The sequence below is a fragment of the Haliotis asinina genome, chromosome 4, assembly GCF_037392515.1.
Source record: "Haliotis asinina isolate JCU_RB_2024 chromosome 4, JCU_Hal_asi_v2, whole genome shotgun sequence".
In the NCBI taxonomy this organism is placed as follows: Eukaryota; Metazoa; Mollusca; class Gastropoda; order Lepetellida; family Haliotidae; genus Haliotis; species Haliotis asinina.
The window spans coordinates 27,552,107-27,570,748 of NC_090283.1; the positions used below are offsets into that span (position 1 = coordinate 27,552,107).

General features: G+C 40.1%; 1 protein-coding gene and 1 pseudogene across 1 annotated transcript; both read right to left on the bottom strand.

Annotated features, from left to right (window-relative positions):
- Nucleotides 1–3,379: 3,379 nt before the first annotated feature.
- LOC137282408 (sulfotransferase 1C2-like) lies at nt 3,380–10,917 on the bottom strand (annotated as a pseudogene).
- A 5,252-nt stretch (nt 10,918–16,169) lies between these two features.
- On the bottom strand, nt 16,170–18,308 carry LOC137281677 (phenylethanolamine N-methyltransferase-like). The gene is made up of 3 exons (XM_067813078.1): nt 18,161–18,308; nt 17,249–17,453; nt 16,170–16,751 (listed from the first exon to the last, which is right to left on the bottom strand). Exons 1-3 carry the CDS (start codon nt 18,306–18,308, stop codon nt 16,310–16,312), a joined length of 795 nt encoding a protein of 264 aa, XP_067669179.1. The 3' UTR covers nt 16,170–16,309.
- Between the last annotated feature and the right edge of the window lie 334 nt (nt 18,309–18,642).

Consider the following 18,642-nt stretch of genomic DNA (forward strand, 5'->3'; position numbering starts at 1 on the left):
TTTAATCGTATTGTTGTCATTTTAATGTATGGCTAAATCTCAGCATAAACGCCAATGGTTGAAGGGATGGTGTAAATCCAGCGAGAGTGCATGCAGGTAGCAAAAGTAATGTAAGTCCCCATGGACTCTAGTATGGTAATCTACCGTCAGTTGTTGGTGCTAAATAGCCCATTTGTACGTAGTATTGTCCAAAAATACGTTTCTACTTTTAAAGATATTTGCTTGCTAGTTTTAAATCATTTTTGATAGTCTAGTACATTTTCTGTCCTTCTTTGACTGGGTTTTATCTATGTATTATGCATTTAGAATCGGTTTTAGTCACGATATGTCTGTTGCCAATGCACTCACTCACTCACTCACTCACTCACTCACTCACTCAATCACTGGAAGACATGACATCGGCATTATGATGTGTCAAAGGAATTCTTAAAGCAGCGACAATGGTGTACTAAGCCTGAAGACGAGGGACTGATTCGGAAGGACGTTTGTCGCTATTTGTACCCATGCCAAAGTTCAATTACATTTTTCACCGAATGTGTTGACATTCTGAGGTTCATGAGTGAATTTGTTTTTTTAGGTACAATCACATAGCAACTTGGGGTCTGGACATGGATCTTTATCGAAAGAACCAACATGTTTATCAATTAAAAATATCCTCATCATCACTGAAGCCAACGAAGCAAATTGGACAGAAGCTGACGCTATCGTTCAGATAATTTTGCAAGACGATACATCACACTTGTGGCATTTCTCAATTAAATGTTCCAGCGTTGTTGTGCATTCTGTATGTTCAAAGGGATATTCACCTAATTGTTTACATGTATTAAACATACCCTTCAGTGTGTGTTGCTGCATACCCGCACAGCCGGGAACACACATACAATGTACATGTAACCGGGAACCCATTTTATGTTACCTTAACCCAATAGAAACAGAATTTTATCCCAAATATCCCAAACTACCATATTCATCCCCACTTAATCAAAGTTATTAACTAATACCTCTACTCCCAATTGTACAAAAAATACTTCCCAATTATAATCCTTTACACACACACAGTCCAACAATGATACGAATATGCATGAAATGTGACAAATACAAACAAATCAGGAGAGGACGGTAGGTAGGAGGATTTGAAAGACTCTCAAGAACGGCGTCTTTCTTCATCTGAGGGTCATCTGTGGGGATTCCTCTAAAAGCGACATCTGTCAGCCTCTTCTTCCTTCACAGACTCTCGTCCTAGGGGCAGCACCGTCGGGTAATTACCAGGATCGATGTACCAGAAGTTTTCTACCTCCACCCTCTCTAGGACGACAAGTTGGTTGTATCTCCGAGCATGCCTCCTTCCCGTCCGTGAAGACATGTCCACATGATGGACACTTGGCATGGATTCGTGTAGGTCTTCTGTGTCTGCTGATCCAATGTGTCAGGCAACTCCCAAAGATTCGGAAGTGACGGGTTGAACGCATTACTTCAAGACAAGCCATTCCCTTATTGTATATATTTGGCTACACTGGCCTTTCATCCTCCAAAAATTTCTCTTATTCTTCCTCCCATTTCACCAATTTATCATCCTATTTCATACGGCCCTAGTAAATGAACACCAGGCCCGTGGTTACACAACTTCCCCGTAATGAAACTATGCAAAACCTGCCTACCGAACAAAATCATTGATTCCCTTAGGCTGAGGCAAATATATAGTCCAATGAGACAACAGTTTGGCCAATGTGCCATAAGTTGAACACCAGATAGAGAAGATCCTCTCACCCCTGATTAACACTTGTTATCCCTCAACCAAAAAGGCATTACACTATACTTCAGTGACTACCTTATTCTCTGGTTTACAAGCCTCCCCAAACGAGCCCTAAGTGCTGGTGTCTCACTCGTATCACCATTATGAACACAAGCATCCATCGTTACATTATCTACAAGGGTATCTATATATGCTTTAATCAGTTTATGATGTGAGGGGTGTTCTACTTCCTGTAACCAACTGGGAGGAGCTGAGACTCCTCACAGGCTATCAAATGGTCAATGTGGACACTGACCACAGGACTGATTGGAGACTTATGAAGTCGTAAAACAAAATCAGACAGCTTGTCAACAACTATATAGAAACCACTCCAACCTAATCATAAGTTTCTATTTGCCTTTGGTGAATACCACCTCCAGACAAATGTGCCCATGTCAAAAGGCCTGGGTTTAAACTCCTTGTCATGTATAAACAATGTACAGAGAGCATATGTACATATCAGCTGCATATTGAATGGACATATCTGGCCACTGACACGTGAAGTTGGCCAGTGTATGGTATAGGACCATGTATATGATAATGGCAGGGCCAACTTCAAGTGTATTGGTTCAGTAAAAAATGTCTCATAGCTGGTGAAAATATAACGAAGAGAAAGGGCATAATTTATTTACGAAACGCCCACGTAACATGTGAAATTCTCACGTTTCAAGACAGTTACTTACTAAAGTCTAAAGTTGAGTCTTATCAATTAAACAATTAACCCAGTAACCTAACACCCTAAATTCCTGACCCCTAACCCTTAACGAGACGTGGCTCTGATTGCAGAGCCTATGTCTGAAAATAGATGCATTTATTCCTTTTATGAAAGGCATTCTAAGGAGTAAGGTTGTGTCAAAGGAGTTTTAAGTGTATAACACAAAATAAATAAGCCTCTCTACTTGTTCTGCGTTACCGGACTCAAGTGCCCCAAGTAAGTGTCCAGACCTCTGCTGGCCAGTGGACTAAAGGCAGGCAGTACGATAGTCATTGTCTAAGACTATTTAACAATCAAACTTTAGTTGTGTTCAAGGTTACGAAATTAACGCCCAAAATATTTTATTTCTATATTTCGTGAATGTTTTAGAATCTAGATAATCCTGCAAACAATATTTTGAATTGGAAAAAAGGAATCGTGATGTTGCAGTGCGAAAGTGATGGTTTATGTTTCATAATACATAGGTATAAAGACAAAAGTTACGGTTTTGCGCTCGACTGAAGTACAAGTAACCTTTCAATGACGTTTAATCAAGAAAGAAGTCAGTCACATTCTGACCTTTGGTCATCACCAGTGAGCAGCCAATCACGGGCTTGGAAATTGATCTGACATATATGCTTGAAACCAGTTTTCTCACATGGGTTTCGCTCACGCGGGTGTGTGAGAAAGCAAGTTTAATAAATCAGCATATTGCCACAGCACAATCATTAGCTCGTCTGTGTATATATATTATACCACTCTTTGTTTTTGCCTGAATACTTTGTGTGTCAACTATTATTTTTGTTTTTGCATCTCAATGTTTGTAACATTACACGTGATGTTGGGTACAGCACCTCCATAATGTTCGAGAATGTTCGAGTGAATTGCTCTTAGATACAAAAACTTTATTTGGAAAAATGTTACATCACTCCTTTCTCATGCAGAGCTCACATAAAGACATTTTAGTATGGAAATTTCTGTTGGAATGTTTCTTCATATGCTCTGTCAAAAGCTTCACTCTGGGCCACGGTGAACCAGTTCTTCCAGTCACCGCTCTCCCCTGTAAATACAGAGCCATGTACATAGTGAAAAGATAACCTGGAAATAAACATTCAAAGGTTTCAGACTATCAAACTACAAATGTGAAATTATAGCGAACACTGTCAACGAAAAGTAAATGCAAAACAAATACATTGATAATAAAATTATAGTGAACAATGTAAACTAAAAGTAAATGCAAAACAAATACATTAACAACAAAATTATAGTGAACACTGTAAAAGAAAACTAAATGGAAAAAAATACATTGATAACAAAATTGTCAAAAGTTTGATTTTAATCATTTCCCCCTTTTCATAATTTGGACAACTAATATTTTGTCATTCTGTCTCTATCTGCCTGGTCCATATTTATCAATACTTTAGCGTTCTAAGGCTATGACGACTATACTCTTAAGAAAGAGGAACCTGAATATTCACATCGAATAGGAAGTACACGTGCCACCAAACTTTTCAACGACAGACATCTTATGACCCCACAACCTTTTCTCTTTAACACCATCCCTAAACACAAAGCATGGGATGCACGTGCACAACGCATTTGCCCCATGCGGATGTAAGGGGTGCTATTCTCTATTTTTATGGTTTTCAAGAATGTCAATTTATGAATTAATTTATAACATTATTTTTCACAATCATCTTGGTTCACACAGTTCTTAGTGCATATTTCAAGCAACGCAGCAGTTATCTTTCAAGAGTTATTGATGTTCAAACAAAGGTCATAATGATGTGGTGCACACCCTAAATATTTATTATAATCATATCAACAACAATAATCTATGTACATCTCCCAAATGTTTTCAATCGTAAATTGAAAATATAAGGTTTCCCTACTTTTTTGAAAGGTATAAAATAGAGGTCCCTTGCGGAGGGGTATGACCGTAGTTAAAACCACCACTGAAAACCATTACAGTGGAAGCTGGCAAAACCGGCATCTGTCTAATACGGCAAGTTGTCCACACTGGCATACAATCTGAGTCAAGTCCGTGGCTTGTACATATATTACACCCACTCGCACACTCAGTGAATCGTTATCAAAGTTGAACTTTATTGTTTACTGGGAATTAACTGGCCATCTTTACCTTTCCTGAAATAACCAGTCGAGCCCTTATTCCACTTGTTGTGAAAGGTTTGATCCTTTATGTTTTCAGATGCATGTTTCAGTTTGTCAAACCTGCAGGCCTTGGCTATCTCCACATAAACCTTGTCCTCTAGGGGTCGTCCTAGAAACTCCGCCAACCTCTTTACTTGAGCCACATCGTCCTGTATGGAGTAATGCTAAAGTTATTTCATTTCTACATGAAATATATTTGTCGGTATGATTATATTGTTGGTTATAATATTTATTCTGTATGACGGAGACCTTCAAAATAATACCCTACCCATATCAACATTGTATATCTCTGTATATCTCCCAAATGTTTTCAATCGTAAATTGAAAATGAAGTTTCCCTACTATTTTGAAGAGTATAAAATAGAGGTCCCTTTCCGACTCTCATGACGTACTACGCCACTAAGATACAATGAACCGCAACCAACAATCTGACCAGCAGTTCCAGTAGGTCTCCTAATGTGTTGAAGACCTATATCCTGACACGTGATGCCCATGGGGTTGCGTTGTGTCACAAGCCTGATACAACCTTGTAGGCAATTACTAATATTATATACGAGGTACCTGTATATGTGGCAAGTGACTTAGTGTGCATGGTGTCACTAACTGTATTTTCCAGCGGGCCAAGATATGTATCCTTATGAACGCGAGTGTTAAGTAAACATGAAAATACTTTGTGTGATAAGACAAGGTTGCATCGGGATTATAAATGAAATAAAGGTAAAATGATAAAGAATGAACAAGCATGGATGTCCGACAAGCAACGCCTGCAGACTGTCCAACTGTCCGTACTTACAGTAAGCCGTATCAAATATAGCTGACCTTCTTCAAATCCTCGAAATGAACTTGACAGTAGGGCACATCCGGATGCAGTTCAGGGACCTTACTCCATGCCAAGACATGATCCAGTATGGAGTCAAACGTGACTGGAAAATGAAAATTATACACTCTTAAATTTATGATTGAGAGAAAATGGGAGATACATGGGAGTCAGTCAGTGTGGATTTGATAATAATAAATGTGCATGTTGTAACGACAAAAGCATAGCGTTGTGACAGCGTGAAATTCTTAGCTTGGAAGTGCATGACGATATTATGTTATGTGAATTAAATCCTCGATATTTTCGTCCGTTTACTATGGAATCCGAGAAGGGACATTGTCGCGTTGTCGCATTGTCGCCCTCTCAAAAACAAGCAAAATGAGGTGAAAATTAATCAAAGCGCGACAATGCGACAATGCGACAACGCGATATTTCATCAAAATGTCGCGTTGTCGCATTGTCGCGTGTCGCGTTTTAGTTAATATCTTATAATACATACTGTAGTCAATATTTTAACAAAGCGCGACGCGCGGTAATGCGTGAATACGATATTTCATCAAAATTTTATTAGTTACGGCGGAATGTAAAACAAATATGACGAGAACGATTATTTTTCGATATTTTAAAGGGTTCAGATAGCCAGGGATCGACATCAGAACAATGATAAATGAACGTACATCTAGTCGTGAAGTCCAGAGTGGTTGAGTGTCGTTGCTTAAGAGAATTGTCCTATTCAGACTGACCCTTCTGCTGAATTTCTTTTTTTGATATAACAGCCGTAGGTTTAAAACGATACAAGTACATGTATATCGATGGATCTAGTATCCGTATGAAAAAATTATGAGGCATATTGTGAATCAGGCTATGTGCAGGATTAATAATATAGGATTCAAACAGAAATGAAAACGGGCATCACAATACATCATTGTAATGAAATACCGTGCTATTTATACCAATAAACCTTGGGTGAGTGGAGTGGAGCGGCGAGAAGAGTGAGAGGAGTGAGGGAGGGAAAGCTGGTTTCTGGCACTACAAGTGTACGCAACTCTACCAAGTGATGTCATTGTTTCTAATATCCTACTGCTAACAGTCCATTTGTAAGGCGTTTTCCCATTATCACGTTCAAAGTCGACCAAAGCTGTCATTGAGGTGACGGATGGTTAAGTGATATCTAATTCTACTTGGTATCCATCCACTGCTGGCTGAACAGAGGCAGATCTTCAACAAATTCATCAGCGTCGGACAGGACTGTACCACGAAACTGTCAGGAGCCACATTATGGAACATAGTGACCCATTCGAGGACATCACCTGATGAATTTGCCGATGTGGCTTGAATTTTAACAATATTTTAGTTTTTCACAACCTGTAATCACAACCTGTCATCGAAATCTCCAAAGTGATTAATGTGTATGGTGTTGATATTCGAACGTATGGTAATAACTATCTGGTGTGACTAAGAGACTAACTGCTCAAATTAATTGCCCCGCCTTGAATGACAGGGGTACAGTGCGCCGTGATTACAATGAATAGTTGCGCTACTAATTCGTTTTGCTGCTAGAACACACTTGACTGGCTAAATACATTTGCAATATGTAAAACAATAAAGAAAGATTTGCATTAAGTTCAAGATGAGAAGGCCCATTGCCATTTAGAGCACTACTTCATTTTAAAAACCATTGGAGGTAACGAAAGACCAGTGAAGTATGGAATAGAGTATAACATTTTCTGCGCATGCGTAGATTAATTGACTTTCTACACATGCGCACCGGTAACAAAAAGGGCGACAACGCGACAATGCGACATACATTTTGTCGCATTGTCGCGTGTCGCGTTTCAGTTAATTTGTTAAATGCATACTATGGTCAATATTTTAATAAAGCGCGACACGCGACAGTGCGACAGTGCGACATTTTGATGAAATGTCGCGTTGTCGCATTGTCGCGTGTCGCGTTTTTAGTGAGTGAGTGAGTGAGTTTAGTTTTACGCCGCACTCAGCAATATTCCAGCTATATGGCGGCGGTCTGTAAGTAATCGAGTCTGGACCAGACAATCCAGTGACCAATAACATGAGCATCAATCTGCGCACTTGGGAACCGATGACATGTGTTAACCAAGTCAGCGAGGCTGACCACCCGATCCCGTTAGTCGCCTCTTACGACAAGCATAGTCACCTTTTATGGCAAGCATGGGTTGCTGAAAGCCTATTCTACCCCGGGACCTTCACGGGTGTGTTTTTAGTGAATTATTACATATCTTAGATAGGGCGACAATGCGACAACGCGACATATTTTGACCTTGAAAAGTGTCGCTATGTCGCGTGTCGCACTTTGGAGGAACAGAGTAAATGTTATTCGAAACGCGACACGCGACAATGCGACAAACAGGCGAAATGTCGCGTTGTCGCATTTTCGCATTGTCGCGCTTTGGTTAATTTTCACCTCATTTTGCTTGTTTTGGAGAGGGCGACAACGCGACAATGCGACAACGCGACAATGTCCCTTCTCGGATTCCATAGTTTACCAATGCACACGGGAATACAAAATTTGGCTGGCTGGTTTCTTGTTACACGATGCTCTCAGCAATATTCCAGCTACATGACTGCCGTCTGTAAACAATCGGAGAGGACTAGACAATCCAGTGATCAACACCAGGAGCGTCAATCTACGCAATTAGGGTACGATGACATATATCAACAAAGTCGGCGAGCCTGACCACCCGATCCCGTCAGTTGCCACTTATGACAAGCATTGGTTGCTGGAGATCCGGATCGAGCTTTACGGTCGGAGCTACACTAAAACTATATGACACAACTATCGTCTCCTGCTGCCTGTCTACCTGTTGCACATTCCCTCTTACCACAAAAACAACGGAGGTTGTTGTGACTAGTTTCAATCAGCATTTACAATGGACCAGGTACACTACTGCCTAAAGGCTAATTTCCCTTGAACGCGTTGAGAACGCGTGTCACACACATGTGACACAAGTGTGCAACGGGTGTGCATCGCCTGTGAGCCCCGTGTTGTGGGAAGGTTTACCAGAAGTGGTCGAGGAGAAACGGCGTGATGGTTAGTTGGTAATTGTTTTGTTTATTACACGTGTGGGTTTTGAATTGTGTAAATTAGTATTTTATTGCTTTGTAAATGTTTTGTTCCTGCATTTGTTTAGAATCAATACTTGTTTTGATTTTCAATATCATGTTTCTCTGCACCTGTTCATTGTTTCAGTAGTCCAGTCTACACCTACAATCCTTGAATAATTGCTCCAGAGAAGGGAAAACTCACCAGTTCCCTTGATGTTGGCATGGACATATTGATCCCATGTGCCGATGAACGCTTTAGGTTTTTCCTTGTGCCACCAGTTTTGGTTAATCTGTTGTACATAGAACGACACAATGCGTCCTTTGGGTTCCTGTCCACGTGGATGACATGACATCCCGTTTCCACACCTCCTCTGGCAACTGTCTGGTGTAAGATGTAGTGAGAGAGGATTCCATGTAACACAAGCCGTACAGTAAACGCTTATTACTAGCTGATGTAACGAACTGTACCTGTTGGTCTTGGACACTTGCTAAATTATTTAGTGTAATTTTGTACAGCAAAATAAAGTTAGAAGGATCTGAAATGAGTTGTCCCTCCAACAATATGACCTAGTTTACTGAATATCAATGAGATGTGTGATATTGTGCGATCGATATGGCTGCTTTGGATCTAACTGCTGTATAGCAACAACCTCATCCATCCCCGCCCCCAATCCCCCCCCCCCCCCCCCCATCTCTCTCTCTCTCTCTCTCTCTCTCTCTCTCTCTCTCTCACACACACACACACACACACACACACACACACACCAAGCACTCCAGTGCCGTTTCTGGCCGCTTTTTATGACCCCCAACAAATGCAGTGTAGGGAGTGTGAGTATAACTGCAATTAATTGACGGTTTAATTAAATCTACAGTTAATGTGGATACTCCTTACCTGGGCAGCATATGGGTGAAGAAGATCCTGGGAGACGGGATTCATCCAGTTCCGCCTCACTCCTGAACTCAAGGAATGCATGGTTCTGCCAGTGTTTAGCGTACTCTGCCTTGCCGGCCACAATCATGTTGGCTATCTCCCACACCCAGTGAGTACCTAGTCAACATCGGATATACCTCAGTGAACATGCTGTATGTACAATGAGTACGTAGTCAAGATCGGATATACCTCGGTGAACATACTGTATATGTACAGTGAGTACCTATAGTCAACATCGGTTACCTACATCACACATGAATGTCACTTTCTGATTGGCTAAGCGATATTCTATTTTTTTCAATGTACCCTGCTTATTACTATTTTTAATGTACACCACTGGGGAATTTCCGACTCTTCTGGTGCTTCATGGTAGTACTTCTTTGCCACGAATAACATTGAATCACGCATGAAGCACGGAAATTACCGATGCTTTGCGACTGAAAATCAATGGAAGGGAGATAACTCTAAATTTGTTTACTGTGTGTTGTCTGCAAAATGGCGATTCGCCTCGCATTCAACAGAAGTGATTCAACCGTGTAAAGTGAAAATTCAGGTGTTCGGTAAGATAAATACTTTGTTCACTGGTCCCTCGGGTACATGTGGTCATGTACCCTCGAGGTTTGTCGATGTTCCTATCGCCCTGCGGGCTCGAGCACAGTGTATGCCTGGTGCATGAGCTCATGGCCCCCTCTCGTGACCAGTGAACAGCTTATAATATACCTAATTGAACATGCTGTATATGTACAGTGAGTACCTTGTGAACATCGGGTAAATCTGGGGTTCAGGTTCATGTAGTAGGTGACATTAAAGAGACAATACAATGCCATGCCCTATCGAGAGGCTGTCTGTGTGCAGTGCATGCCTGGTAGACATACACTCTGGATAAATGTTACAGACGTTAAATATACAATACAGGTCCTATCGAGATGCTGTCTGTGCACAGTGTATGTCTGGTGGACATACACTCTGGATATACGTTACAGACATTAAACATACAATACATGCCCTATCGAGAGGCGATCTGTGCACATGTATGCCTGGTGGACATACGCTCTCGATATACGTTACAGACACTAAACAGACACTAGAAGCAAACTGAACATGTATGTGTCTAGTAGAGATGCTCTCTATGAATGCTCTTTCTGTGAACACGCCTCCGTCGGGAGTTCAGCAATGAATGCAGCTCTATGAACTGTAACACGGATAGTACAGTACCTGTTTTGGGATAGGAACATACATAAATGTCATCCTCGCGTACACGACGAGACTTCATGGTGATGACATGAGGCAAGCTCAGTTTCGGGGTGATTCGTCCCTCGTGCATAAATAGCGGCATATCAAAGCCACATCTCATTGCCTCCTCCGCCCTGTTAGCCATGTTGTAACTCAGCCTTCACCCTTCTGTGGCCAATGAAGGACTGAGCCGGTTTACCTGTACTAGAATATTTGAGTAACGGAGCTGCTGGTTGTCCTAGCTGACCTCGCCTGGATAATTTCCACCTAGTGGGTCAGTATGTCAACTCGTCATGGAAAAGGCCACCCTTTGACCCTCCTTCTAAACAGTAAATGACCATCCATAGACAGAATCACATGCAGTACATCAAGCGCAATATACTGTATGTCACATGCATTGTACGAGGTGCCACGTGTAGTATGCCAAGGGCGAGCTCACACTGATAACCTCTTATCTCCCTTTCTAGCAAACACAAACAAATCGCTGGGGAAGGGTGAGGAGGGATGGGGGTGGTTGTAACTAGGTTACAGGCAGGCTTGTACTCGTCATGTGTTTAGTAAGTTACACGCTGGAAGCTGAGACTAAGTCAAGAATAATAATAATACGGTAATACAACAGTAATACGGATCCGCAGACGGACCTGTGTCGTCAGTTGAGAAATATCCCTAAAAAAAAACAGCGGCTACATTGTAATAGATAGATCTATTCATAGTTGAAAAAAAGTCATGAAAAGGAGTTCCGAGTCTTTCTTTGTGTGCCTTCTAGACTTTCACATTTTCTATACAAGCTTGGGCTTTCTTGGATATGTTTGCTTTAGGGTCTGTATGACAAACTAAGTAATAGACAATATAAACAACAACGGATGATAGGCTGAAGTGAATAACAAAGAGGCATGTATAAGCCAGTACTCTGTTTGCTAAATTCGGTTTTTTGGAAGGAGAAACATCTGTGGTTCAGATACATTTTTCACGAATGAAAAAAGGGATATCTTAGTATAAGAATCTGTTGGGCGTGTACTTAGAGACCCGTAAATATGCATTCTGCCTCAGCTCTTTGAGACGAGTATGGAAGGTCGCTGGGCTGGGTGTCAGTGGTTGGTCTGTCTGTATGGATGCTGTGAGAGGTGTGTTAGATGTTAAGGTTACGTTTTAGCGAGAATGTGATCTTTTAAAAGAATGTTTGTTTGGGAATGTTTGCAATTGTATGCCTAGGTGTCTCTTAGGCCAGTGATGACCCTGTGATCACTAGTGATGACCCTCATCAGTGATGACCCTGTGTGCTAAACGTGATTATACATCTACCTGTACACATGACACCAAAATAAACTATTATCATTATTGTTAATAAAACTATTTATTAATTTATCTGACTGATTCGACTGTTGAAATGATAATCTATCAAACACCCCACATTTCCGTTCACTGTAATTTTTTTAATGCACAGGACCCGCGCGGTTGTATAAAACTTTAATGAAGCATTAACGTGCCGTTAAACGTTCATTTACTAATGTATCATTAAATTCTGTTGTACTAACGTTTTAACGATGTCGTGTTGCCATTAGCTCGTCATTAACATAATGAAGGTTCTGGGGTATCTTGCCATGGGGGTGCCTCTACTGACGTAATTAATCCAAAAATTAATCCTTGTAGTTCATTTGTGATGTAGTTCAAATGTGATGTAGTTCTTATGTGAGTTCTGACATGGACCCATGTTTGCGCTGTGGCATGTAGAGGAAATTGCGACGCATTTTTATATACATGTACTGTCTGTAGATTTTTCAAAGGACACGAGACAAGCAGCATGGGAAGTCTTTTCTATTGGGGTGTTGGAAGCTGACGTGGTGCTTGTGTGTTTCAGCACTCTTGTTCTTCACTGTTTTTGTCAATGTTTCATATCAGTCAGACTCAACGAAGATGTTGATTAAAGTGCTCATTCAGCACACACACAGTTGCATTCACCTTAGAAAAATAAATGGCCAAATCACGTTTAAGTGAATACATGCCTGTCAAATTTTAGGGTGTCCCCATACTTGTTTGAAGTGTATATAAAATATTATTAATGCTATGTAAGAATTGTTGTCACATGATTGCCATGGCCTTAAATTGAATCAGCACTTTGGATGATACTTCGTACATACGTGATATGGTATACGGACATATGTGTGAATCAAATGAACATGGACGTCCTGTGGTGGTCGCATTCCTCTGGGATTAAGGTTCTTGTAAAATCACCCGAACCCATTGTTGGAAATGTCCGCACCTTTCGCATGGAGTCGAAAACGAAAAACGGCCCATGTGTATAAACGCCCAAGAACGTGGTCTTTCTGCGACTGAACCGATTAGAGAGTGTCATTAATTCCTGTAAAAGTGGACTTTTACGTCACCTGGATCTACCCACCTACAGCAATAAACTTACACAGAAATGTCAAATATTAAATTGTCTATGCCATAGTGTAAACGCAAATCCTTTGGCTGTTTGAAAAATAGAAACTAAATATTCATAAATGTATAATATAAGTAACCAGAAACGTTGTGACTATCTGCGTATGGTTATTTGTTTTCATTGTTTTCGTTGAAAAGGCCAGAAATGTCAATGATTGTTTACGTCATTCTCTATGATTTTGCGTCTGGCACGGCGTCACGCTGCACACAACTTTCGTGTGAATATATCTGTTTTTGATTTTCTAGTTCTTGGTACGATACTCTTTCCATGCATATTGAGCATGGAATTGTTTTTAGCCCATGCATGCTGCGGATGGGCGAACTGATGTCTAAAACACCGAGGAAATGCTGCATAGTATATAATCTGATTTTTACTTAGTTTACATTTCCAGCAAGCGCTGTGTTATGTTCACAAAGTTCGTTTTCACTTCCAGTATGTTTCGTTTTCTTCTAGACACTTGATATTAGCGACAAGAACTGTTTGTAAGTTGATTCTAAATTATATGAGGAATTCAGCGATTCATTTGTTACAACTGAATATGAACTATACGTGAAGTAATAGGCGTCCTAGAAATTGTATCATCGGCCTTGGCGAAACTTGATTTTGCAAACACTATCCAATGTGGCGGAAAGCTCACTTCAGGCGTTCGTGTTCGTGTTCGTGTTCGTGTTCGTGTTCGTGTTCGTGTTCGTGTTCGTGTTCGTGTTCATGTTCGTGTTCATGTTACTGAATTTTCCAAAACATCCCAACCGATTCTAATTTTATCGGAGACGTTTCAGAATTATTCAGATAGGTTTCTTCGAGGGTGTCAGAATATTTGTTGTTGTTGTCGTTGTTGTTGTTGTTCCGAGGTCCAGCCGTGAAAACGCTAAGCGTAACGCTTCAAATGTACTAATTTCCCAACTCGGTATTTTAATCTCCTTTCAACCATAACCGATCAGTTAAAATTGCAGATTTTCCATCTGCGGAAGACACTGTATAATCCGGCTTGAGGCGAGAGGCGAGAGGCGAGAGGCGAGAGGCGAGAGGCGAACTGAACTCGTCTGGGAAGGAAGCGTCAGGTGACGTTTGTATATCTTTTTAACATTGCAACAAACTACCGTTTACTCAATGCAATAATGTAATACCAGCCTATTGTTTTGTCTGCCGTGTTTCTGTACCCCGTGGTCGCTCTATAATAGAATCGCCGGACCTTTCTATCTTCTTGGAAGTATTAGGGTTCGCAGCGGATTGAACTGACGGGCGAGCCAACGTTTACATTTTGCGAACGTTTGAAAATTGAGGCGACAGTGGAAAATACTTGACTGACTGTCGAACCTGGACCCTTCAGAATTAAAGAATAGATATTTTTCTGATCGCCTTAGACTTATAACTCATCATAAACTGTTGATTTGGATAGCCTTCGAGTTTCGATAATGTTTTCACGTACGTGACCGCAACCCGGCATGCGCGAATTGAGTGCCAGTACTAGTCTAAAGCAATGCTTTGTGTATATGCGATTAAGATGTGATTCCTTGGAACAGTGTGTCATCATTTGGGACTGGATTGTGCCCCATCTTTTTTTCAAAGTATGTGAACATAGATCACCAACAGGGACAGCCTAGCGGGGAATTTGTGACGTATTTCTTAACGATGCAATGGGACGTGACTGAGTGCGAGTGGCGTAAATTTCATGTGTCGCCTTATTGTTATCTTGCGAATTTCCCTGAAACAAATATACCATTTATCAGGAAGGTGAATGTTTACTGACGTTTTGTTGCACTTTTTGTATAGACATGGATGTATTTGTTCATGTCTTTCTGATTTATATGTTAAATACTGTTTGTTTATATTTGGGGATGTGTATTGTGATTGACTTTGAGTATTGTTATATTAGAAGGTAATATGATACAGAGGTTCATTAATAATTGAGGGTGGAAAAACATAGAATTGTATATTTCGAGTTTATTTTTTAATAAACGTTTTATTTGCATTTCCATCACGTCTGTTCTTTTGATATTAGCCATGCTGGTGGTCAAGCTGAAGTAGTGCGGCAGTGTATATCGTCTAATTTCATTGACTAACCAATCAGATTCGAGCATTTCACGTAGCCATGATAGAATAAATGCATCTTGTCTAGTTCTTACTAAAAACTCACAATTCTTTGACAGTGAAAACGTTTTTCAACTAAAACATAAGTTTGAAGTTCACTCCTCTATGTAATAGGACCTAATAAGTTTGAAAATTGTACCTTGGCGTACTTTTACTGAACAGAACGCGCCTTCTTTACGACAGACGTCAGAAATAGATTCGAAATATTCCTTGACATGTCATGTAATGCGTTAAACAACCAACCACGGTCAGGCTTGACCGTTTGTTATTCGACCTCATTCACCCATATCCCGGTTGTTTGACAACGGCCTGTGTTTTCCAAGAAAACAACGTCATAGCTTATGTTTATTTCTTAACGCAAAGTAGTGTTCCATCTGTACGACGGAGGCCTCAAAATGCGATCAGGTAATCCAATGATAGCATGCTGTGAACCAAATCACCGTACATGACCACAGCACTATTAAGGTACCTCTTTCCACGAGAACGTCTTAGCGGTGATAGGGGGAAACCTGCATCTAGTTGATAAACGGTAAGAATGTTAAATCGGCCTGAAATTTAGTTTAAATTTAGAACGGTTGAAAATGAATCGGAAATGTACCAAAGAGCATGAAACTATGCTAACTCATGCGGACACCTGATGTCACCAGTGACCTATTCGTTTGGTGACCTATTCGTGATATTTTCAGGTCTTAAATGCCAGGTGTTTTAGGCACGTGGGCAATGCGTTCTCTCGTCACGTCGTAGAACTGGGTTTAATTTCCCTCACGCATAAAATGTGTGAATCCCATTTCAGAATTCCACGACCTATAGCTGGAATATTGTTGAGAGCGTCGTAAAATCACACTCACCCACTATATCACTAGGAAAAAACTGCTTGGAGAAATAATCGAGACTTTTCAGACTATCAAAATGTTGCAGGTTTTTACATGTACATTGAAATGATTCAAAACATGTGAAATATACAAATCAAGGATATCTATATACAATAATACATGCGTCTGACGAACTACAAGTGAGAAAACAGCTTTTTAAATCTTGTGAAATATGATCCAGTTTCATGTATGTACATTACAGCCAACTTTCTCAGCTACCATTATAAATGGTCCCCGGAAGTTTTCATCTGCATTAGGATACTCTCTACACGGTTTCTGTTTCCATGTGACAATTCTAAAACCGCACTTCATCCAGGCCGATTTTACCTGTTCCTTGTTGATCCCGACCACGGGAAAGGAGTGCTCACCAACAGAATATATATGTTCCCCGATGTGTCCGTACAGCACCACATGGCCACCATCTTTAAGTAATGATCCAACGCGTTTCACTATGGCCTCGTACCCGGCGATGTCGTCAGACGCTGCCTCTAGGCACAACGATGACGTTATAATGTCAAATTTGGACATTGCGTTTGGAGCTAGAGGGTCATCTTGTCTCAGGTCGATATGAAATATGCCAGAAATCTTTCTTCGTAGCTGGTTTTCACGTTCATCCCACGACTGTCTGCGTACATATTGGGATAATATATTCAATGATATCTCAGATTATGCCATCATTGAATAACATCATCAAGTGATATAAACGTGTACATTTCTACATGACTGACAGTCATCCAGGTGAACAGCTGACGTAAATATATCATGTTTCAGCAGTTGACCTACTCCCACCCGTACCCAACACACTTTGAAAACATGAAATTTGAGAAAGTCATATAATAATAAATTTAAAATTAAAATCGAAATTTCTCAGTTTTTCAGCTACTTGTCTATATGATCATTTCTTTTGTTTATATACATTAAGCTTGAAATAATAAAACACTATCGAATTTCTTAAAACACAATCAAATTAAAAAAAAAACAACACAAGAAATTATAAACGCACAAATGACTGAAATAACGAGAAATGTTGGTTTTAAAAACATTTCTGCCATTTCTTACAGTTGCATACACGCATTAGCTGTGAGTTTTTGTTCAGAACCTGTTTGAAAGATGTGTTCTTACCCTTTCCCTTCCTTGTTAACGACAAATCGAAAAAAGCTTTCAAAACTGTGTTGAAGGTCTCCCCGCAGCCATCGTTTGAGAGCGTCTCTGTTCTGGGGGACGAAATCAGTGAGGTAGATGTTGTCACAGTGAGAAGACGCGCTGATGATAGAGTGGACAGACGGCCCTGTGCCGATGTCCAGTAACCTTCGTCCTTCTATCTTACCTGTAATTAGTTTTAGAGAGCATATCAGACACCTGAATTTGTGTAATTCACAAATGAAACGCTTCAAATCCTACCGTTTGATTTACAGATGTTATATTATGATTGTTTAAAACTATAGAATGAGTGAAGACATTGGCATGTTCTATAAAGGCAGTCTGTGCACAGTTGAAATCCTGAAAGTCAACAAGTGATGAAATTATCACGGAAATGTATGGTACATTTTAAACAATTTTCCATCGAGAATCCATCACATTAAAAACAAATTTTCCTTCCTTTACAGTTATTTTCTCTCTTTGAATGTATCTAAAATATGTTGTTATTTGTGACCATTTTCCACTAATCCTTTTCAAGTTTTACTTTTACTATTGCTAATTCTGTTGAATTTGTTTATGACTCCCAGTAATGAATTTGTGACACATATAAGCTTGTTTCATTTATTTATCCAAACTCTTAACAGATGTCAAAAGTTTGTTCGTATGGTACATTTGACTAATCATGAAATTCAAAAGTCAGAAATTAAAATACCTGTAATGCTGACCTCTAATTGTATAACCTATTATTCAGGAGATCTCCCGAGTAAATTACTGGGTTAAAACATATGAAAACAATACAAGTAAAATTCTCAAATGCACGATAAACAATAACATTAGTCAGGAAACTTTTTAATCCTAAAACACAACAAAGTGGTAAAAGTGCTAAGGCCATACCCTCAACAAACACTTCATGCCAGAACTGCATCTTAGTTGTGAGAATGTCTTGGAGGATATTCCCTTCAATGCCAGAATAATACCTCTGGAGATACAGCAGCGGGGAGAAGTGTTGCTTGTAGTCCTCTTCATGGTTACTGTCACCCATGTTGCCTGTTGATTCCATAGAGTCTATCAGTGTTGGAAATATACTGAAATATACTGAAGTCCCATACGTATTATGCTCTCTATCTTCCACATCACTTTAAAATGTCATAAACTTTTTCAACATTAAAACACAAGGACATATACTCTAGTAGACACATTGAGTACAACGAGAATGCCAAAACAAACAAACTAACTAAATAATACATACAACTCGAGCAGTAAGGTGACGCGGCCAAAGAATCGAGTGACTGATCTTATACGACATATGGAAAGAAGAAAAAACGCATTCATTGAGCCCATTATTCAGAGTGAGTAAGTGAGTTTAGGTGTACGCC